This window comes from Anser brachyrhynchus (assembly GCF_964034855.1).
Source record: "Anser brachyrhynchus genome assembly, chromosome: 2".
Taxonomy (NCBI): domain Eukaryota; kingdom Metazoa; phylum Chordata; class Aves; order Anseriformes; family Anatidae; genus Anser; species Anser brachyrhynchus.
The window spans coordinates 4,317,965-4,341,998 of NC_137695.1; the positions used below are offsets into that span (position 1 = coordinate 4,317,965).

General features: G+C 38.9%; 2 protein-coding genes across 20 annotated transcripts in view; one reads left to right on the forward strand and one right to left on the reverse strand.

The window, feature by feature from the left end:
- Positions 1-24,034, reverse strand: part of ADCYAP1R1 (ADCYAP receptor type I) — a 345,195-nt gene that overhangs the window by 85,614 nt on the left and 235,547 nt on the right. For 15 of the 16 annotated variants that reach the window (XM_080579596.1, XM_080579593.1, XM_080579592.1 and 12 more), the window contains one exon: positions 1,413-1,518. In XM_080579596.1, coding sequence (XP_080435722.1) covers positions 1,413-1,518 — 106 coding nt within the window. Of the gene's footprint in view, positions 1-1,412; positions 1,519-24,034 lie in introns of those variants that run through there. The other variant, XM_080579591.1, reaches the window with a different exon arrangement.
- LOC308189522 (uncharacterized protein) lies at positions 2,225-14,439 on the forward strand. 4 transcript variants are annotated; one of them, XR_013946422.1, is made up of 4 exons: positions 2,225-5,489; positions 6,535-6,573; positions 8,729-8,819; positions 9,272-14,439. XR_013946422.1 is itself a non-coding variant. In XM_080579610.1 (4 exons), exons 1-3 carry the CDS (start codon positions 4,934-4,936, stop codon positions 8,813-8,815), a joined length of 342 nt encoding a protein of 113 aa, XP_080435736.1. In that variant the 5' UTR covers positions 2,225-4,933; the 3' UTR covers positions 8,816-8,819; positions 9,272-14,439. The 4 variants fall into 4 exon arrangements, 3 of the variants coding, with proteins under 3 accessions (XP_080435736.1, XP_080435734.1, XP_080435735.1); XM_080579610.1 differs by having other exon boundaries at positions 2,225-5,149; XM_080579608.1 differs by having other exon boundaries at positions 8,729-14,439.

Genomic DNA, 24,034 nt, shown 5'->3' on the forward strand with positions numbered 1-24,034 from the left:
AGATTCAATCTCTTTCTGCCTGTGTGGGTGATACTTTTTCCTCACACTAAGATGCAAAAGGCTTTCCAATGGCTCTGGACCTCCTCTATCTCTGAACTGTGCTCTATGAATTTGAAACAGGCAGGAGGGAAGAGTTCGGTCTGAATAACCCTCAAGTACCAAAAAGCAAAGGTTATTCTGGATCTGAGTGATAAAAAACATGGTAGCTGGTGAAATGGTCTTTTTTCACATTGGAAAATCTATAAAGTCTTGAATCCAAATAATAGTCATTGCATAATCATTAAAAGTAGGCATCATGGTCAGCTTCTGACATCATTCTGTGGGGGGAGAAACTGTTTTTTCCCTTTTGTCTCTGCTTATGCCACTTCTGGGCTGAGAAATAATTGGGAAATCTGTAACGGACAAAGAGGGACTCAAAAATACAACCACGGGGCTGAAATGAACCACCTTAAGTACATCTTTTCCTCAATTTTGCCAAACCACACAGATCATTTGCCCAAAGCTGGGAATCAGAATAAAACTGAACTTACGTCTGAGCTGAATATCAGAACACTGATGGAAATACTCCTGACAGCTAAAATGGCTTGCTGCAGAGGAAGTTCTGGTGACACAAATATCTGCACCCTGCCCTCTCTTGCTTCCGAGCTAAAATATGTGGTGAATAAAAAGGGAGATAAATTTCCGCTCTTTTATTACACACACACTGTGTTTTATCTGCAGTTCTCTTCAGTTTTACCAATTCAAGTCACAGTAGAAGCAGTTTGGACACGACTCAGAAAATAGCCCCTGATTTCCAATTAGTTTCTTTGTCATTCTTTGTCCTTCACTCATTGGTGCTGGCCATCAGCAGCTCCTGCTGCAGTCAGTGGGAAATGAGAAAGGATATTAAACTATTAATTTCTTCTTTGCTTGCTGCCTCAGTTTCTCATCTCAACAAGAACACAAATATTCTTGATCAAGATTACAGTCATCATAATGTTAATCCCTGTAAAGGTCTTCAGATCATGTGAGAGAGGCACAAATTATTACTGAGATGATGAAGAGAAAAGAGCAATTGCTGTTACAAAACAGACCAATGAGGCACTTAAGCCGTATGTCCAGTCCCCAACAGCTGATGTTGCCACCTACACGAGCAGAAGTCATAAACCCTATCAAGACCTTTCCTGTCCAGGTACACTGTTGTTGTTGCTGTTTTGGTGTGTGTTTTGATTCATTTTGAAGATATGTCACTGCATCGCCTAATGTATAGAAGCAAATTCATCATGTCTGGTAATAACTAGCAACTGGCATGGTATGTCCCCATTGCTTTTTAGTAAGATGTTTGCATTGACATTGCTGGAATCCCCTGCAGGCACGACAGGAAAGGTTTAGACACCACCAGTTCATGTGGCGTATCCCAAGCTGAAACTCACCTGGAGAAGAGTCATTAAGAGGGCTCAGGGCAGCTGCCCTCCGTATCTTCTCCAGACAGGTTTCTTGCTCCTTTTTAATGATGCAGTTGGAATGTGTTGCTGCAACCTGAGATGGGAGAAAAAATGTGGAGAAAGAATAATTACAATCTTAAAATATCTGGAGAGTTTATGAAGAAACATCAGTCAGCTTTGAGATACCCTTCCAAAAAGAAAAAAAAAAAAGCAATTAAAACATCCTTGGAAGATAAGAGGAAACTGCAATTAACTTCTTGTTTTGCTTGTTTGTTTTGTTTTATTTTCAGAAAGCTTAAGGTCAAACCATGGAATTATTTTGTTGTTGTTGTTTTTAATTTTGCTCCACATGTCAAAGTGTATTTTCTAAAGTGTTTGCTTTGTTTTACTGTATTTCTTCCTCAAAAAAGGCAGAAGAGAAGGTACACCTCAATAATGAAATAGTATAAAGCAGAATCAGAAATCAATTGAGATTCTGTTTGATCTTCCACCACTTTCATGTGAGTCTCACACAATCTATTAACCTCATTCAGGACCCTAAGCTAAATTAAAAGTTCTTTCTCTCAGTCTTTCACCCTGTCCATTCCTTAATGCTTCCTACTTCTTTTCTTCCCAGTGAATACAAGGCAGTTCTCTTGCCAAAAGAGAATGCAATGCCAATTCAACTGAGATGATTTGATCCAAAACTTACTAAAAAAAAAAAAAAAAAGTGAAGAAAAAAGAGAGAGAGAGAGAGAAAGAGAAAGAAAGAAAGAGAGAAAGAAAGAAAGAAAGAAAGAAAGAAAGAAAGAAAGAAAGAAAGAGAGAAAAAGAAAGAAAAAGAAAGAAAACGAATGTGTAAGAGAAACATTGTGACCAATGGAATGTAGGCAATTCCAAAGCTGCAACAAACTGAAACTGGGACCCATTCCCAGAAATCAATATAAGATTTCACTCCTGTTGCAGAAAGTGAGCAGGGAATATCTATCCAAGCAAAATACAATCTCAGATTTCATTAGACCATTTTACAGGGGCACTGCTAAGGTTCAAATCAAACTCAGTGGAAAGACCCATGAAAATCTGTGCACTAGTTGAAGATGAGATAGGTCAACCCAGTTCACTGTAAGCAATTTTGTTGTTTCATATTTCCCATACCATTTTCTTCACTCTAGATGATGGAGAATTACTGAGGAAGTAGAGTGTGCCCCCCAAGTGGTCTGTTTTCTCTTACCTGATAAGTAGGAACAAGCAAACAGGGAAAACAATACCTGAATTCAATCTGCTTCAATTTATTTTTGGAACCCCATTCACATGGGTCAACTTTATTTCCCTCTTATCCCAACAGAGGGAAAGGAACGGTGTGACCCCTTTGGGTCAGTAATGCATCAAATAGACAATGCACACGCAATACACAATACTTACAGTACATCCCAAGGCATGCATCATCCTACTTTGGTTATGCTTATGTTATGCATTTGTGTATGCTAGGAGGCAGGGACCCATTTGCACACTTATGCCATTAGAACAATTACAAGCCAGCACCCCTGTTTCAAAGATAGAGGATTTCTTAACGAATCTCCAGTGTAGAGCTTTACTCTTAGGGAAGAGCTAATGCTACACCAAAGCTAATGCTCCCCAAAGTCCTAGTGATAAATTTAAGCAGTTTTCCCCATGGGATACACCAAGCATAACCATATTAGAGTTGTTTATCTTCAAAACAAACCATGTTCTCTTCTAAGGGCTCTCAAGGGCCTGGAAAAGACATACTGTCACAGGTCTCTGGGATCTCCCACAAACATTAGGGCTTTGCTACATAATCCCCTAACCTTGCCAAAGATAGGGAAATTGCTTTGGCCAACATAAAAGTTCTTAGAATCTCTTTGAAAAAAATTAAATAAAATCAAAAAAATCAAAACAAATCAAGCTTCTGTTGCTAGCAGCAGTTCACTTTGCATAGTTGCCCAGGTCTGAAAGGAGTGTTCAGGGTCTGTCTCAGTACAGAAATGTTACCATTTCTATACAGTTAGGCATGTACAGATTAGAAAATCTGTCATTTTATAGTTGCTAAATCTACAGAGGCAGGATACAAATAAACAAAAGGAAATGTTTCTTCACACACTTATTGTTAATCTGCAGAATTCTTTGAAGCTTCACATTGTGGATGTTAAATGTTCACAGGAGTTCAAAACATATATATGTATGTATGTAAGTATGCAAAATCCATCTAAGTACACTAAACATTAAGAAACCCATCATGCCCAACTTCTGATGTCGTATGGAGGTAACTACAGACCTTTGAGAAGTATCTTTAGATTAAATCTATAGCCAAAGGATAGAAGAGTGTGTTTTAGCCGTCCTATTTTTGGCATCTTCTGTAGTAAGAATAAATCGAAGCCAGGTCTTTACTGACAATAAAGAGAGTGTAAGGTGAACAGCTCAGGTTTCATTGTTTTCCTTGCTGACAGCCACATTTAGTAAGATGTATCTGACTAAATTGACTAAATTTAGTCAATTGTATTTGAGTAAGTCTGGCTCAGGAGATACTGGAGATACAGATTGCTGGACACAGGGAGAGCGCTATACCAATATGCTTCACCTGTCCCTGTAGCTTTCCTTAAGCTTTCCCTATCGGCAGAACACTTTGCTATGGCCTCCCATAACTATCTTTATGCTGTTATATAGCACTCTTCATCAACAGACTTCAAAATTTTTTGTCAGGGAACAAGGAAACTGAGACAGAAAACAAAGAAAAAGAGGAATCGGTAACCTCAGCGACAGAGAAAGAATAGAAGCTGCCTGTCATCTCTGCTAATTAGCAGTGCTTTTTCAGAGAAAATAAAACCATGTTTGGATTGCTTATAACAAAACATTTCTTTGTTGAAGGCAGAGATGTTTTAAGGTTATCATGTTTTCCTGAAAGGATCCATATGTTTCATGCGTCTCCACTAACTATGTACTGGCAGAGTTTATGCCTTTAATCTGTCAAGTCTGTCTTTAACAACTGAACAGCAGAGACAGTTCACATGGAAGTGTGAGCTTGAACTTCATGGCCTCCTGATTTTGCTTCTTCTGACTCAAGGACATTTGCAATTTCCTGAATTCATTGCAGGCAGTCTGGTTTCTGTTTCCCAGAAGATATCAGTAATATGTGCAGTCAAAGAATATTTTGACACATACTAGACAAATCTAGAAACTAGATGGAAAGTACACAAAATTAACTATTTATTTATTTATTTATTTACCACTCTCAATGAAGTGAAGGAGATCGACTCAAACCAATTTTCAAAATGCATACATTTCTATAGGTAAGGCATTATAAACAAAAAGACAGTCAATCCCAAGGCACAGGAGCCCTGAACTCATTAACACTGAAGAATAAAGTTCTGACAAACATGCTCAGGTCAAAGCTTTAAAGCAGTAAATACAATCAGTATCTGTTCAATTGTGCAAAACCACAAAAAGACAAAAGTATCCAGCTAAATGTATTGGGCTTATGTGGCAAGGTTTTGGTCAGAGCGGGAGCTGTACGTATGGCCTCTGTGAGCAGAGCCCAGCAGCTGCCCCATGGCAGATCAGAGCCAGCTCCAGCCGGCTCTAAAAGGGACCCCTGCTGGCCAGAGCTGAGCTGTGAGCTACACTGGTTGGGCCTCTGGGAGAGCAGAATTAAGGGGAAAAAAACTGCTGTGCAACAGCAGCTGGGAGAGAGGGGTGAGAACTGGGAGAGAAGCAGCCCTGCAGCCCCCAAGGTGAGTGCAGCAGGAGGGCAGGAGGTGCTCCAGGCACGCAGCACAAGTTCCCCTGCGGCCTGTGGAGAGGCCCCTGGTGGAGCAGGCTGTCCCCCTGCAGCCCACGGGTCCCACACGGAGCAGATCTCCACGCTGCAGCCCGTGGAGGAGCCCCCGGTGGAGCAGGTGGATGTGGCCTGGAGGAGGCTGCGGCCCACGGAGAGCCCCCGCAGGAGCAGGCCCCGGGCCGGAGCTGCAGCCCGTGGAGAGGAGCCCCCGCAGGAGCAGGGGGTCTGGGGGGAGCTGCCGCCCGTGGGGGACCCGTGCTGGAGCAGTTTGCTCCTGGGGGACGGACCCCGTGGTACGGAGCCGTGTGGGAGCAGGTCTTGAAGAGCTGCTGCCTGTGGGCAGCCCCCGCAGGCTCAGTTGGGGAAGGACGGCATCCCGTGGGAGGGACCCCGCGTGGAGCAGGGGCAGAGAGGGACCGTGAGGGAGCCGCAGAGACAAAGTGTTAGGGACTGACCACAACCCCCATTCTCATTCCCATTCCCATTCCCATTCCCCATTCCCTATTCCCCTGCACTGCTCAGGGGAATGAATTAGAAGAGGGTATATGCGAGGAAGGTGTTTTTAGTTTGCCTTTAGTTTCTCACCCCTTAGTGTGTTAGCAATAGGCAATAAATTACATTAATCTCCCTTAGGCTGAGTCTGTTTTGCCTTTGATGGTTATTGGTGAACGATCTCCCTGTCCTTAGCTCAGCCCTTGAGACCTTTTTCATCGTATTTTCTCCCTGTCTTCCTTTGAGGAGAGGAAGTGAGAGAGCGGTGTGGTGGAATATAGCGAGCCATCAGTGTGAAGCCACAAAACTAAGTCACTATAGATGTGCGATAAATTGAGAACTTTCGTGTTTTCTTCTTTTATTTTTATTAAGGTGACCGTCACAGAAATAAACTGGTGTGTTTTGTGCGTAACATGTAGTACCTAACTCCTGAATGATCCCTTGGCATTACAATAATGTTAATAATAGTAACGTTATCACATTACAGCCTACATATATTTTCTCACACATAGTCTTAAGGTGCTGCTTTACTGTGAACTGTCCCATTAAGAAAGCCATTAGTAATACACAAACCTGAATAGCAAACCCAGTGAATACATCCGTGCTGCTTCCAGACCTGACCTAGAACTTGTAGACTTGTAGGACGGAACTAGCAAATTTTTAGAGTCACTTATTCAAGCAAAGCATTCCTCAAACATATGGATACTCCAGGGAAGGAACCATGTAGAAGGAATTATGGAGATCAGAAGGGCACCATATACTTCCTTCCTTGCTCAAAGAAATAAATATGCATAGCCAGCTTATCCCAGCAGGAAATTTAAATAAGTTCTCCGTTTTCTTGTTTAGGTTCAAGAATATCAAAGGCTAGGAACAAGGCAGGTGAAGGTAAGTTTGAGAGCAACTTCTTTCTCTCCTCAGGATTTCTGTATGGGAAAGGTGACAAGCTAAGCTGCTTGATTTAATGTATGAAGATCTACACAGCACTGTAATAGTTCTGCACCTCTTCCCAGCATGTGGCATCGACTATGCCCTGCTTTATACATGGGTTGGTAGAAATCACTGACATTGCTCCCCAGGCCCTCATCTCCAGTAAACGTGCAAGTAGCTTGGGAGACAATAGTCCTGAAAATACATCCAAAGAGCATGAAGCAGGGCTTTGAGTAGACAGCTCTGAGAGAGCAGCGCTAGACCACATTAAGAAGATGCTTCCTAACCACTTGTACTGAGGAACAGGGGTTATAAACTGAAACTGAGCACCACGCTCAGGTACCTGTCCTGACACTATACATCAAAACATATGTATATGACACTGCTTGACATATAGCTATATCCAAAGAGAGCAAGTCAGAAACCTAAGCACAGATGCCAAGACCATTTGATATGCCTTAGGGTATCTCGCTTGACTTCCAGTTGCTTCTGCTTGCATTGGCCATTATGTTTGCCCTTTCTCAGGATATTTTGGACCCTGTAGGGCGTATCTAATGTCAAAAGACTTTTACATTTTGGCACTTGACTCATTTCCTCAGTTATATCAAGTGCATACATTTCTCAGAGATAAAAGAGCACTTTCTCTATGAAAGGGAACATAATCCTTGTGACACATTCATAGTCACTTATAAAGGTTCGTGCATAGCAGAGGATATATGGATTGCTGGAAGGATTTGGAAAAAAAATAATAACACATTAAATCTGGGTATTGAAAGAGGTCCCAGAGTTATCCAAACTAATTTGGATCATCCTGTGGGTGAGCAGTAAGGAAGGGTCTATTCAAGAAACGTGAGCTGTCTTTGACTACATATAGTCATTCAAAAATACTTAAAGTTCTGGTCATTTTACTCATTATTGCTTTAAAGCATATTTTCACTCCACAAGTTAACTCAGTGGAGCTAAAGAAGTGAGAAAAATCCTCAGTGTTCTTGAGAAACTCCAGGATCAGGCAAGACGCTTTGAAGTCATAATAAGATGTGATAAAGAACAGGGCAATTCCTTTGGCATTTTATTTTCTACAAAGACCTGATTAAATACAACAATTCAGTACTAGTTACTGTTCTTTCTTCTTCTGATTTTTCATATTCTGCCTGTAAAGACCTGACCTTTTATTTGTAAAGTGATTGAGAATATTTCCACAACATTCAGGATGTGTCATATCAGACACAGTGATAATAAGGACTTCTCCTTATTTAAATAAATAAGAGGTAAATAGAGCTAAATAGAGCTAAATAGAGGTAGAGTCCGATTCACTTGTCTAAGCATTCGTTCTAAAGTAATGCGATAGAGGAGTTTAATCCACTAGGTTTATAAGATCACTAACTTCACACTGAATTGTACATGTTGCTAATTCTATTGTGACTTTCAGTTTTAAAATGTTAGGTCAAAAAATGATACATTGATTTGTGAACATCACTCAAAAAAGCTGACTTTTCAACGGAAACATCTCGGGATTTAATCACTACTCCTAGCAAGCAATGATTCAACTGGTCAAACCAGGGTCAAGACTTGAAAAACATTATGTTAAAAATAGAGGTGTTTGAGAAGGAGTTCTGGTTATCTGGATTTCTTCAGATCTGATTTACATCTGTACTGGTATTCACAATATTGGCTTGGCAGTTGAACAAGTTGTTGTCTCTGGAAAGGCCTTACGTTGTTACTTGATTGCCTTTTTGTCTGCCTGTGTAAATGGCACCCAGACTACTGTAATTTCAGAACACTTTAGGCTAAGTGAGCGGGTAAAGTTATTAAAAACTTATTCGAAGCAAGGCACAATTGTACAATCTGCAGCAAAGTTTTGACACTATGCTTTAAGTAAGAAGCTGGGCAGGAAAAAAAAAAAAAAAAAGACCGGACATTAAAAAAAAAAAAAAAAAGAAAGAAAAAGCAGCTATTCAAAACCAAACAACCTACCAACCAACTAAATAAACAAAACAAACAAACAAAAACCAACAAAAGAAGTCCAATAGTGCATGCTGCCAAAACAGGGCATTGATCTCTCTCAGACTGGCTTACATGAATTTAAGATATGTTTACCTTCTAACACTGACAGCTCCTGGAGAGATGTAGGTCTCACTGCAGATTAGAAAGTAGCTGCAGCATAATCAACAGCTCCCTTCACTCAGTGGATACCTTCTGAAGTGGTAAGTCTGGACAAAATGTGTTATGCAACATGGGGAAAACCTGTTTTTGAGTTTACCTTAACTGGCTTTATATCTTGGAAATGGGTTCAAAAACCTTGTCTTTCAGCATGGTGAAACTTTATCAGTATAGTCGATGTCTTCCACAGAAACTGACATCTTGAGTTAAACCAAAGTATACCTTTACCTTATCTCTTGCTATCTAATAGCAAGCAATATCAATTTATGTTTCTTGAAACCTTGTGTTGGAGGGATAGAACCACTCATTGGAAAAGCATTTAAAAATCCTGGTAGAGAAAATGTGCTTGAAGTGAAACTAAAGTTTTGATAATCATTTCTGATTGTTATTATATTATGTAAACTGGATTTCTCTGACAGTTCCTAAGAATTTCCAAAGTTAACAATTCTAAAAATGCAGCTCCCAATAACACATGCTTGATGTCTTCTTCCTTCAGTCCTCATAGGTCATCCTAGTCCTGAAAAGCTGAGAGTCTCATGCCAACACTGAAATTCCCACTCATCTTCAACAATATTCAAGAGCAATGTAATTTAGTGTCCAAATCAGGCTCTAACCCCTTCCAAATCTGACTGAACCTTCAGGGAAGTTTCTCACCCCTCCTTGCGTTTTCAGTGCTGGTTGAAATTGGGTGGAGTGGCCTTCCTGCAGGCCATCAGTGGTGCAGGACTTGCAGAGATCATCACCAATCACTTCCAAGGACACTCTCCAAGTTGTTGGCACAGGCTGCAACATGGCAGTCCTAAAACATAGCAAAGCTGCTGGAAACAGAACAACTCAGTGTAGATCCAAGCTTTAGCAAAACATCCAGAAGTGCCCGTCTCAGCAAGCAGAAGCTCGCTGAAAGGGCGTTTCGGGCAAATAATGCATATGGAAAATTGGTGGAATTCATGTTTAGCAAAGGAGAATAAATGATGAGTATTTTTTTCTTGGGGCTCTGTGGTCAGATTGCTCCAGCTCCGTGTAGCCATATTTTGTGCACATTCAGCACAACAGTTCAGACTGATCAGTAAGGAGAAACGGCCGGAATGGAAGTTGGAGTGCAGGATCTACTTTTGTTAATACATTGAGTCACTCACTGAGAAATTAGGAGTTATATTTACAGAAATTTGAGATATAATGCTCAAATTCAGTTGAACACCTGCAGTGGGGGAACTGAAAAAGGATCTCTGGGACACAATACTCTTCTCATCTGGGGAATTGCTGATCCAATGGGGTAAACATTAGGTGACAATGATTTTGCTTGTCCAGCTCCTAGATTTCCTCTCCTTGTCTTCCACCTTGGCAGAAAGACTGGTCTGTTTTAAAGCATGAAAAATTCCCACCTGAAATCTGAATAGAGGTTTATGTTGTTTCCCTGTGATCCCTAAAATGTCCCTGATGATCATCCTGCACCTTACTTGGAATGACATTTTCTGAGAGAAATAGCAACGATTAGAAAAACTTGTTTCCCTTGTGTATTACCTCCAGAGGATTTTTGAGAAAGGCATACCTCTTTGTCACTCATCAGAGAGCATTGGTAATATAGCAAAAAAATAAATAACAAAAAAATGTTTAAAGTAGCCCTGGAAGGCTGCATCAGGCGTCAGAGCAATCCAAAAATAAGAGTGTATAAAAGATAGCCTAAAGATGCCTTAACCTTCTTTTTCTTTGATCTACAGATTTTGTGTTTAGTTCGTCAGTCATTAATACACCTTTGCCTTCATCCAGACATCCTTGTCTCTGGTGGCTGCAAGACTATGTTAACTATCTATGGCATTTTTTTTTTTATTTTTTATTTTTCCCAGCTGGGTCTTAGAAGCCTCCGAGAATGGAGACTGCACAGCCTCTCTCTGCAACTTCTACCAATGCTGAACTGTCCTCAGGGTAAAACAGTATCTCTTTATATCCAGTCAGAACTACCCTTATTTCAGTTTATGTCCATAGTCTGTTGTCCTCATGACATGCACCATGACAAAGAACCTGGGTCCATCTTATTGATGACCTCCTCATAGTTAATGTAAGGCTGCTACTAGGTTGTCTCAGAAGCCTCTTCTTCCACCAGCTACACAAGGCTATGTTGTGTAATATATATAACATACATTATATGTTATATATACATATATATATATATATTATATAATATATATAACGTATATATATATATGTTGTGTAACAATGTTTTCCTCAACCTCTCCTTATAGGCCATCTTGATGGCCTTGCTCCAGGTGCTTGACACCTTTTGTATATTGAGGAGCCTAAAACCAGACCTAACATGCTAGATGTGGTCTAACAAGTAAAGGGTGATAACCGCTGACCTAGATCTACTGGCTGTTGTCTTATTAATACAGCCCAGGACACTGTTGGCCTTAATCTGATTTCCTAGGATCAGTGTAAAGTGTGAGGAGACAATGCTAACAAGTAATTGAATGGTTTGTCACACTGAAAAATCTCTTGATGAGTTTCACTAAGTGAAGGCAGAGGGAATTCGTGCTAATGTAAGACTCCTCTCACTGAGGGGACACTGAGAACAGAGAACCTTTTAGGATTTCTGTATTTGTCATGCCGCTGGATGCCACATTCATTTGCAAGGCAAGTTTTTGTTATTACTTGTTATTATTTGCCCATTTATACTTCATTACGTTTAAACAAAACCCCAAAATGAAAAGATCTTAGACAGGAAATTTGTTTTGTGCAGTCTCCCAGCAAGTTCAATAGAAACCCCATCTGAGTCACACTTGGAACAGAAATGCGTGATGAACAGCTACAGGAGGCTGCAGAAACGATTTCTCCACACACACACATATACCCTACTCAGGGGAGAAAGCTTTAATTAATCCACTAATTAAATTAAAGCTATTTGCCCTCAACTATCACGCGCATTCCTCCCTTTCAGTCCTCCACACAGGCGGTTCCAGCAAGTGTGTCGTGCTACAGCTTTCAGTCTTATATTCCCCAAAGGGGCTTTGGGACTGGGGAGAATACTGAAGAACAGAGGCAAAGAGCTTTTTACAGCAGTGGTAATGGAAGTACTCAAGCTTATTCTCAATTTCCCTCCTTCTCCTTTCAGTAGTAAGAGGCATTGGTTCAGATATTGTGCCAAAGTGAGGGGAAAAACCACCAACAAAAAACCCTCAGATCCCACATGGAATCAAAACCTTGCACAAAAGATCTTGTCTAGGCTAGCTTTTTCAACAAACTGTTCTTTCTCATTCCCGTCTCTGGAGTGTTTCACCACTATTCCACTGTAAAAACTCAAGGAGGGGAATAAAGTTTTTATTCATGAAGGAAATGAAGAAGCAGAGTGAATGGTGTGGCAGAGCATCAACACCTTGAGATGAGCCAACATGGAGCTGAGTGGAGGGGATTAGAAAGAAAAAGAGACATTATAAGAAAACTTCCAAATGACGATCAGTGAGACCATACACAGAAGGAGTAGCACCACCAGAAAAAAGTTACCATTTTTCAGATAAAGACTTTGCTTAAGAGATTCTTAAGAACAGATGAGGAGGAAACATAAAGTTGGGGCTTTCGTTGTTCTTGCGCTATTGGCACTGTGTAGGAGGAAAATATAGCAGTGACTATAAGGACATTTCTGGCAGACTCATGGTTCACAAGCTGCATTGTTCCTCTGTTGTCCCAGCTTATGCCTGTGAAGAGTGTGATGTACCTGTGCTTTCCTATGTGTCAGTTACATTCATAGTCATTTGTCATTGATACAAATAAAAAATGTTGTATAAAATGTTGACGTACTGAGGTGTAATTCAAGTAATCCAGTTCAGGAATAAGAAATGGTTTTGTTCTGCTTAAAGATGTCATCATGAAATGTTTCACTGTTTTGGAATCAAAGTTTTAAAAGGAGATGAAATTTATAATGTGGGGAAAAAAAAAAAAAGACTATATATATGAGCATATTCACATATTCCTGCTGGATGAAGATGACAAAAGACATTGAAACAATGCACATTGAGTATTCCACAGGACAGAAAATTCGAAAATTTGCCTGCATAAAGTTATAATCACTATAATCCTTCAGCCTGGGTTTATACCACAGGGAATATGTGACTAATGCTACTTTTATTAGGTGATCTAATCTGGTGATTAGTCCTTAGGACTAGTGACAGGTGACTGTCCTTAGGATTGTCTGCCTAAATGATCAGGACCTTAACTCCTTTTTTAGGACTACATCAATACCATGCTATTGAGAAGTATCAGAAGAAGCTCCTCTCACAGCCAGTTAATGGTTTGGACACTCAGTGTTGGTCAATATTTGTCACTTCAGTTATCTAGGTAAAACACATGGTACAGAAAGAGACTTGCAGCATCAATTCTTGTTTCTTGCTAATAACAAAAACAAGAGGCCAAAGTGACTTGTGAGGCTGTAGACATTGTACTGATGAATCCCATCCCCATTCTGCATCTCAGGAACTGTTATCTGTGCATTGTTTTTCCACCTCAAACAGGCCAGTAGAAGAATTGCACTCTCATTGGGTGTGTGATTTAGTCATAGCTGATCATCAGTATTTAAATATCTAGCAATAGCTCTTTAATAATGACATTTAAATGTAATTCTCAGAAAACATCATCTCTGGTGATATGCAGTTATATCATGACAGTTGCTAAGTTCTGGGTAGGTAAACCATTGCCAAAGGGGTGATAAGTTCCACCAACACAACTCCCTCCACTGACGCAGCAGACGGTTCAGTACATTTGTGATTCATAGAAACTTAGCTACATGAAAAATTTCTGTCTTGGGCATTTGTAAGCTTAAAAATGATGCCTGGTTAAAGACACCCTAGATATAGATAAATGGAACCAGCCACATTACCTGTTGTGTATTATGTATCTTCTTAAATTAAACTAGCCAACTCCCTAATTAATGTACGTGGCAAATAATACTTTACAATGGAAAAATTGGCCTTTCCCTTTAACCTTATTAGTTGTAACATGCAGCTTTGAAATTGGCTCATGCTTTATGATCTGAATGCATTCAAATGTGCCCTGCTCAAGAACATGCAGTGACCAGGTGATTGAGTGCAGTACTGGACCTCAGTTGCCCATTCCTGATGTTACAAAGGAAAGATAAAAATACATTTCTTTCATATACACCATAAAAGAGGAATGCATGCCCATACTCAGTGTCAGCAGGGGCTCATATATTAGCCACAATAAAAACACAACAGGCAGACAGCAGTAACTGGGGTTTGATCTGTACTGGCAAAAATAAAAATCCACAGAATTCTTTTCTTAAAATGCAAGAGTTGAACTTTAAACCATATTAGATGAGGTTCACTGTGATGTATTGGGATTTTCTTTTTACACACTATAAAAATGCAGACTCACCAAACTAAACGAAAACAGATAAGTTGCACACAGACTGCCCAGGAGACAATCGTGTGGACAGGAGATAGGCAGGACCCAGCCCCTGCTCTTCTAGCTTGTCTCTAGGTATAAAATGCGCGCAGAAATGCATTCATCATATGTGTTCTGCTCATGAGGTATTCTTAGGACATCTTACTAGTAACTACACTATTCTACATGAGCTGAATGTCAGTCATGATTTCAAGAAATTCTGAAATATGATGTGTTACAAAATAAAACTGCATATGTTACTAGAAAACAAAACTACTACTACTACTGATAATGATAAATAACAAACACAAAGAGCCAGATTGCATACCCTGCCTCAAATTCCTATTTTATTTACCACTGCAGGCAATGATTTGATTTAAGGAAGGACAATACAGTTACAGAGATGGCCTTCTTCTAAGAACAGATCTCCCCCTTAAAGGGTGACTGTGTTCCAAAGAAACCTGCAGGATTTGGATCCATTTCAGACCCTGACAGCTAAGCCACAGGTCTCACTTTCAGTCTTGTCATGACCCAGATTCTGCTCCAGCATTTTCTGCTCTGCTGCTGTATAGAAATTTGCACAGATAGGTGATAACTTCCTGAATAAGGACAGATTCCAAATGCATTTTACTGTCCTCATGGTACATCCCCCTTATTGTGCTCAGCCCCCCAAAAATGCAGCAGGCATCTGAAGCGTTAAGCCAGCCAACCTAGCTGGCAGGTACAAGGGCGTTCTTGCTGCAGAACACGGTGGCACAGGGGCTCTCTCCAAGGATAACAGATGCTTCAGCTGTGCTGTTTGCAGCTGACTGCAATGCGCAGACGTTTAGGACTCAGGATCTTTTGCATATTTAAACAAGAGACAAATTTTCAGTGTCAAAAAATAAAGAAAAAGAGAAAAAAGAAAAAATAAAAAATGAACAAGGAAACTTTGAAGCCCAAACATACAGGGTTACTACTTTACAGTAAAGAAATTAAATGCTGGCCAATATTTTTAAGTTTTTCTTCTGCATGGAAGAGTCCATAAATTGGCATTCCGGAGAAAGAGGGAAGGGTTCTGCTGGGATATTTATGTATGCCAGATTTAATAGGGTCCCCGAAGAGATCCTAACTTTATATGTTTGGCCTCAAAAATGCTGGATGCTGCTTCATCAGTGGTAATGACCACATTATAGACTCACTGAAACCTGGTTCTGAAATTTTCAGCCATTCTAGATTCCAAAAGTCTTCATGTAGTACACATCCCAACACTACAAGCAAATTTTGCCTCTGTAGTTAATAGTGGAAGCTGGTGAGAGACAGCATGTAACACAGTCTTAGGAAAGAGACAAGAATTTCACAGATATTAACCTTACCAGCTTCATTTTCAGCTTTCTACTCATATGCATTCCTCCCAAGAAGTTCACTTCTGATATTGTATTTCCAATTACAGAGAGAAAAATCAGTTTCACAGAGTATATTACTTTTACAGACATATATGTGCAAGGGAATAATGATGAGTGAAGCATTTACTCTAAGGTAAATGGTCTAAATTTTCATAACCTCACTTATTTCTGAACTGTAGTATGACTTATATGAAAAAGAGATATACATCTGAAGCCCTAGGAATGGAAAAATTAAACTGCAGTAATGTTTTGATTTGGTTCAATTTGTTATTAATAAAAAAGTTTCATTTTCTGTGGAGATGGGTAGGGTTAGAAATAGGGGGAAGGTATTTCAGACTGCTTTGGTTTTCTTGATATCAGAAGAAAGCATTAATACATATAAATACTGTATACCTAATGCATACTGAACAGAGAAAGTGAGAGAAGAAATTCCCCTCCCGTGAGAGCAAATTGTGTTTACACTTAAGGTAAAGAAAGACTTGAAAGCAAAGTTGATGGAACCTATTTTGTGCTGTCCCTCATGGGTTATTCTGTGTGACTCCAATATATGTTAACTTCCATTTATTTGACCCTCAAGATTACCATGTTCAGATGTTCTACATTAATCCTTTGACAACAGATACATATATTCACATTTTCAAATATGAAAAAATAAAAATCTCTAGACTAATGTTATTTATACACATCCCTGTCACTTTCCCTTCATTTTTGTTACATCATTTTAAACTCAGTACTTAATTCTTTTTCATTCTCCTCCTCCTTCTCCTCCTCCTTTTCTTTTACCTTTTACCTTTTTCTGTTTCTATTTTTCTTTTTCTTTCCCAAAGCTGTGAACACAGTTGGAAGTTTGCCACTTAACACTGCTCAACATCCAAAAGCCTCCAGTTGCAAGCAGTACCATGTAATGGGAGATGACCTCGGTACAAGATGACCTGCCCCTCTAATACTAATTGTCATCCCCACAAGGTGTTATTCTGGATTTGATTAACAGAGATACAGGGGAAAAAAAAAAAAAAAAAAAAAAAAAAAGGACATGGTCTCAAGAGAGAAAAGAGGCTGAGTTTTCATCTTTGTGTCCTGTAATGAAATATCTGCAGAATTAATGATTTAACCAATAGGTAACAGTGGGAAAACCAAAGCAAAATCAACCTTATCTTTTCTGGTCTCTACCTATTCCTCTAACCCAAAGAGAAAAAAAAAATCTCTAAAAGAAAAAAAATACAGCTGGTATATACAATTGAAAAAATAGAACAAATAAACTTGCAGGAGGTGCAAAAGGGATAAGTATGTCAATATGAAGATGAAAGCATTCTTCAGATGAAGATTTACGTGGGACTTCATATCAGCATTGGAAAGCTCAGGAGGCACTGCTTTCTTCACAGTGCCCTGTCCAGCCCCATCTATGGTTTCCAGAGCACCCAGGGGCGCCCTCCACTTCTATGTCATGTACTATCAGTACACATCCGTGGATTTTATGGGTGCAGATATGTTAAGTACAATGCACAAAGATGTCTGAGACAAAAGGCAGAAAAAGAACAATTCTGGATCATCAGTTCATTACAACAAACTGATGAAATAATGTGTTTCACTTAGATGCAAGTGGAGGTTTTGCTTATGGTTCAAGCTGCAAAACAAAACAAATACAGAATCCAACATTTATTTTTTTCGAGGTTAGCTGAACATAAAGACCTCAGCATGTCTGAAAGCTATGTCTAGAGCTCCTCAACCATGGACTTACATCACGATCTCCAGGAAGCTCACTCACACTTTTTTCTTCATAGTGTAGCACTAAGATTAACAAAACCTCTTGTATCTCATACATCTGTTTTTGCCACCATTGCTCTAATACTTGAACACACACTAGCCTTACATGGATTTGTCTTTCCCACACCTTGTAGAGGTAGCAGAGCAGTGCAGCTGGCCTTATGTGGCAAAGAAAGAACTGAGGAACAAGAAGCTGCAGCATTGCTCAAATTAAACACTAATCAGGGGCATGACGAACATTTGATCTTCCAGCTCTCATGTCTTATGTTACTGATCTAATATCAGGGATCAAATGATACCTGAATTAGTTTTAAGATTTTATTTGATAACAAAGCTGATGAGTTTTGTGAGTAATAGCACAAAGCTTTAGTCATTGATCATGTGGATTAGCATCTCCCAGCTGAGCTCCAGATTGGATACTATATTTTCTAACGAGGTTTGAGCTTTTTTCTGTAGGGAATTAACAAAATCTCTGTCTTTACTCAAGCATTCCCATGAAAGTTTTAGAAAATTAATTCATCTGAGAATGCAGCCCTTCTGTCAAAGTTAGTTGAAATCACCCAGAGCATTCAGAATTTGGAGATAGATAGATGACCTGGAGGAATGCAAAAATAAATACATATGCATGGATGGGATCACATAAATCTTCCTTCGTTCAAAGGCCCATCACAGTCTTACAGCCCGTTCTCACTTCTGTTGCCTGCCCTGCAGTAGTAGACAACGTAGTATCTACAGATACTGGATGCCCCATCCCTGGAAGTGTTCAAGGCCAGGTTGGATGGGGCTTTGAGCAACTTGCTCTGATGGGAGGTGTCCCTGCCCATGGGTTGGAATGAGATGGTCCTTAAGGTCCCTTCCAAAACAAACCATTCTGTGATTCTATGATTCAATAACATGTCTAGTTACAGGGTGAATGATGACTTCACTACTTTCGATACCAAAATTACTAGACTGAAGGCATGCAGAAAATGTGTGTCTGTAAATGAGCTTACGGTTTATTTAGTGTGTGTGCCCGCCATTAGTTCAGGCACAGTAGACAACACATGATGGGTGAAAAGGTTTTGATTTTACAGCACTATATAGCTGGAAGAGATACTGAAATGGACTAGTTTAGTCTTTAATTGTGTGGGAATTTAACTTGTAGTGCAAAAATGCCATGTGTTTTGTTACACTTTTAAGTAATGTAGTAAATTATCATAAAACTGGCTAACAGAAATAATATGACTAAAACCAGCTCAGCCAGAGGTTGGAAAAAAAAAAAAAAAAGACACTTTAATATTTTTGAGGAAGTAAACACAAACTTATACCTATGAGCTTTGGTATATTTCTAATCTTACCTGATAATGCATTTTACATTATCATTTATCTGGCAAGCATTTCACAAACAATAAAACCAAAATAAAGATATGAATAGTGTTAAGCCCAAATATGTAACATGCTTAGGTGTTGCTGTTAAGTAATGAAAACAAACAAATAAATAAACAAGTCTGTATTTCCCCTTCCCAAATCTTCAAATACAAGTAGTTCACATTATAGATATTTTTTTTTCAGGAGGCTTCAAACATCAAATCACCAGCCTGCATTTAGCCTAAATAACTTCCAAATAACATATTTTGGCCACAGATGCTGAGTCAGACAGAAACCGTAGGACCAAAAGCATTTTAAAAGAGCACACAGAAGCAAAAGTGTTTTCTTTTTCTGTATAAAGCTCTAGAGAATTAATAAGAATTTTGCACTCCTAAAACAGCATACAGAGCAATGTTTGACATAAGAGGGCATTGCATAAATATGTTATCAGGAAGGCCAGAAGCAGTAAAAAAAACTACCACCTTGCATCCTCAACAGAACTTTTCACCAGTCCAGAATAAGTGTACATCTATTAAGTAGACTGGTACAGGGAGTGTACTGACATACAAAGGCTGACAAACCATTAAACTCGCCAACAGACACAAGTGGGATCTGGCTGAAAGACATTTATTGAGAGTATTTTCCCTCAGGAAATATGTTGATGAAGTCTATAGTCTAAACTGTATCAATAGCAAAAAAGTTGTCATTTGTTCATATTTAAAAAGGGGGAGGACTTACAAAGTGCTCGGTTTCCATGTTTTAAGTATCTTCTTTGAATAGGATATTTATTTAGAAATTTTATTTTCTTAAAAAAGAAAAAAAAAAGAAGAAAAAGTGGTTGAAATTGTGAAGAAAAAGTGGTTGAAATTGTGAAGAAAAATGCTTTAATCTTTACTGGAAAGAAAAATATCCAAGTGCTACAAAAGAATTCTGAATTGCATTATGTAGGGAAAATATTTTTCCTGTTTTCATAAAAATTGATTTCCTTTCATTGTTTGAAAGATCATGAAGTATTTAATGGTATGGAGTATTTATTTGCTTAGATATATATTTTTAATAGAGACACCGTGATTCTTTGGCATCTGTCCCCACCCATACAAGAAAACACATTCAATAGTTGATTTTAAAAATGTATTCCAGGAAACGTAATAAACAGCATTTGTGATAACCTGACAAACCATTTTATGAAAATGAGTCCCAAGATATTGATAATGCAAGACAATCAATTGCACAAGAGTGACTTAGTCATTCATTCAGCATCCACATGATATCCATAAAAGGTAACATACTACTCAATAAAGATGGATTTTCTAAGAGCTAAAGAAACCAAAGCCTAGTCCAAGCTAATTTTTAATTACTCTGCAGCAAAGAGAGAACTAGGAGGGTTTATGATGGGTCATACCAATGTCTGGAGGTGCCCATCTCTTGCTATTGACTACAGAATGATTGTTAGTAGTTTCTAATATAGATAAAAATCTTATAGTAGACATCCAGCTTTTAGATGGCTAAATATTGTCCTGAGTGCACTTGCTGACATCAGTTAGGTACAAAGCTCAGTTCTAATAGGAACAAAAATGTACATAGACGGTTCCCATTCATTAAGATGTTGATATTCTCTGTTTTGGACACAACTATTATTATATGGCATGTAATAAATATATCACTGAGATCGCCATGTTTTAGTGCAGAAGGGGACCCATACCTCACCAATCCTCTCTTCCAAGTGATTTCCACATGGGAAAAAAGCAAATCTGACTGAAACCCTGTTTTCTTTTCAGGAACATGAACACAAGGAAGCCTGGAGTGAGCTATTCACCCCCTGCCCAGAAATACAAAGAGGGTTTTGTTGAGTTGGGTTCTGTGCCCTTGGGGACTACAATGACAGCAACACTTGGGTTTTATGGTTGGCAGTGTTTTTTAATAGGCCTCATAGACTTTGATTAAATAGTTTTGTCTCTGTTGGCTTGAAAAAGAAGCCCTGGAAGTAGCCTTAAGCACAGTACACTCTGACTCGCATCTCCTTCCTGTCCCTATGGCTATTTCAGAAGCAACCAGTGATCTGGAGGGTCTTGTGATGTGTAACCCTGGGGCAAGCACTGCTCCTGTATGCTCCCCCAGGCAGGCTTAAGGCATAACTACTTGATCCTCAAGAAGGCCCAGATTCTTGCTGTAGGAGGTGAATTCACTTTGAGAAGCAGCGGAGTGTTTACTTTGCAGATTGGGAAGCAAAAGTAAAGAATAGCTATTTATTACAAACCACGGTGAGAGGGGCCGGGGGACATATAGAAGATCAGACCTCTAACATTTTTTTTATTATTATTACTTTTTGTTCATTTCCTCTCATCCTGCTCTTTTGCTTCCATTTTCCCCTTCCCTTTAATGCAGCTTTGGTTCTGCATCACAGCTATCTATTCAAGCTGCCTCTAAGGTAAATCTTAGGCTGCTGACTCAGCAGACTTTAGGAAGAGGAGGCCAGCAGCTCACTTGCTAGAGACTTGAATAATATACCTCCAGGTGCTGGATATTAATAGCTAAGAAACATGAAAAAATCACCGTTTTTTTTTATTATTTTTATTTTTTTTTTAACAGGCTAATTTTCCAAGACATCTTTTTTATTTCCTAATTTGGTATTTGACTGCTCACCCAATACTCCTCCAAGCTCACGAATACAAAACCAGCAGGCAAAAGAATCATATTAATGTCCTTAAATCAGTGTTGTCATCATATTATTTGCCTGTCACAAAAATTAGTACTACTACCAGAGGGCAAAAAAGTGAAGGCATTAATGTAGGACAACCATTTTCTGCTTCATAATCTGCTGCCTTGCATTTCTAAGACCTAGATATCTTGCCTACCTAAATAAGGAAAATTACACGTATATGCCTGTGTTTGTGTGTAGTGTTATGAACTGGAGGGTGGTGGAATAAGAATTTTTCTAGAATTTCTTTTTTGTTTGACTTTCATGTTTTGTGCCAATAAGTTTAATAAGCTTTAAAACATTTTAATCAAGTGTGTCTTTCTTCTACAACTAACACCTGGATTCCCTGGGGTGCGATAGCAAGTCCTGGTGTATTAATCAGAGCACCAACACAACATGAAGGCCTCGCACCAGCCTCCAGTGTCCTAGGGGTGTCAACACACTAGGAGGTTCCCAGAGAAAAAGAGGGATTTACAGAGTTCTCGGGTGGAATCAGTCACCCTCTAGAAGTACTCATCCCCCCTTGCTGACAAGGTAAGGAACATCTGGGACCTGGGATACAATTTTTTGTTTCCTAACAAGGTTCTTTAAGTTGGGTGGTGTCAAAGGCATTATTATTTCGCAACACGGAATCCCTCAGATGCTCTTTGTGACAGACTTTACCAGAAATTCTGAAAGCTTGTTTTGAAACAACCCTACCCAATATTACAAATCCTGATTTTTTTTTTTTTTAAATAAATCACAGGCTTTTAAGAGGTCTTTATATTCTGCTGATTCCCCCCAGAACCATCTTCTTGTGATGAGAAGAAAAAAAATAGCGTCAGTAATACCTTGGCTGGCTGAGGTATTTCTCCTCTGGAGGACGTTCCCTGCAGGTCCATTGTTGTACAGGAGCTGCTGTGGTATTGCGTAAGTAACAGACAAGTCCCATGCAACTGTGCTTTGTGCTAGAGACTTGTAACCCTACAGAAAGCTTGACTTTTCATGATCTGTAAGATCATGAGATCTTACAAATCATAAGGCCAATAAACTGATCAAAAGCTGGCTCATTAAATCCTACATGGAAAAACAGTTTCCTTCAAGAGCAGACACCAACACAGGCATACATGTTTCTGTCCCCAGTGAGAGGGGATCCTCTCATTTCAGCTATGGATGCTCAAGCAAACATAGCAGGGACAAAGAGAAAGTAGTGGAATGGTGTATCTGAATACACTACTTCCCATAGTAAGAAAAAATTTACCGAGACTGAAATGTAGATGATTCTGTTTGAATGTAGCTAGCCCCTGGAAATGACAGCTACAGATTAATAATGCTAGTTCTCTTCTCTGTGGACTATAAACCCTTAGAAGATGTTATCCTTCCAGTAAACAGGATCTGAGAAAAAAGACCTAGTTTCTCTCATCCTCTCTCAATGAACGGAGACTTGAAAACAATCACTTTGAGGTCTGGTTCTCTGACCTGTGAGATGCTGCCTACACATCTGTATTTATACATCTGACCCTCATACTGAGATTGCACTTCAATGTTGGTATACAAGAGACATCACTTAACACCTTTCTTTTTCATCTCTGCCTTTATTATTTTTAAAGGAAGTCTGTGAACATGTTTGCCAACTAATGAAACACTACAAGAAATATCTTTTAATTTCAAACATTCAAGCTTAGCAATATTAAAAATTCATCCACAAGAATTTCCAAGTATTAGTTGAAGAATGGTAGAATTATTACAGACAGTTAGAACACCTGCATTGCAGTTACATTTAAAATTCAGTTCATATACTAAGCCAACTTTGTGAGTCATGAATTTCATTGTTTCTCAAGTACATTTGGAGCCAGACAAAGAAACCATGGTTTAGGATCCTATCGTTTCACTAATTTTATGATGACTTTTGTTAACATTTCCAATCAAAACTTAAAACCCCCAAAGCAACAGCCTAGTGCTATCACAAATGAATGGGAAGAAAAAAAAAAAAAAGGTTGGATGAAGAAAACTGATATATAAATGAAAAGATAAGGTGTTTGGACTAAACAGAAAATTATGAGAGTGACTGAAAATAAGCAGTCCAGCTAACAAAAACAACAACAACAAATGGTTAAAATATCAATATAGACACTTAGTTTGAAAAACATTTCAAATAGAAAAAAAAATAAATTTCAAGAATTGCTCTCAAATATTTTTATTTACAGGTCTAACCGGTATCTTTCTTCTAGATCCTGCCTCAAGTACCAGATGATTAATTGGAATATGAAATACGTTTGAGATAGACAAATACAAAATAACTTGTTAAACACATGAAAATTTAATCAATCTAGTCTCTGACAATTAGAATTGGCTTAACATGCCCACATCTAAATTTTAATTAGCATATTATTTTCTTGTTTTCTGGTCTGAGCCTAGAATTGAAGGCACCTAGAACTTTCCATTAATACATTTTGTCCTCTTTTTGCCCTTTTTTGACCTGCTTGTGATTGTAGACCATAGTCTGTGTGGTTTGGTTTCCTGTGAATAAAATAGGACTATCTGTTGATGAAACAAAATATGCACATCGAAGCAGGTGTACAGATTCAAGATTCAGGAGCTAATGCTAATGAGGGATGGAGATGTGCCTTGAAATTGGGAACTATACCACTGCTGAAAACAATAGCTCTCCTTCAAGGTAAACAGAGATTTCTTGAAT

Bases quoted from the DNA above. Each gene is read 5' to 3' on its own strand.
- LOC308189522 (XM_080579608.1), top strand. From the start codon at position 4,934: ATGGCCTCTGTGAGCAGAGCCCAGCAGCTGCCCCATGGCAGATCAGAG. The intron at 5,490-6,534 runs GTACGGAGCCGT...TTTCTTGTTTAG, and splicing joins CCTGGGGGACGGACCCCGTG to GTTCAAGAATATCAAAGGCT.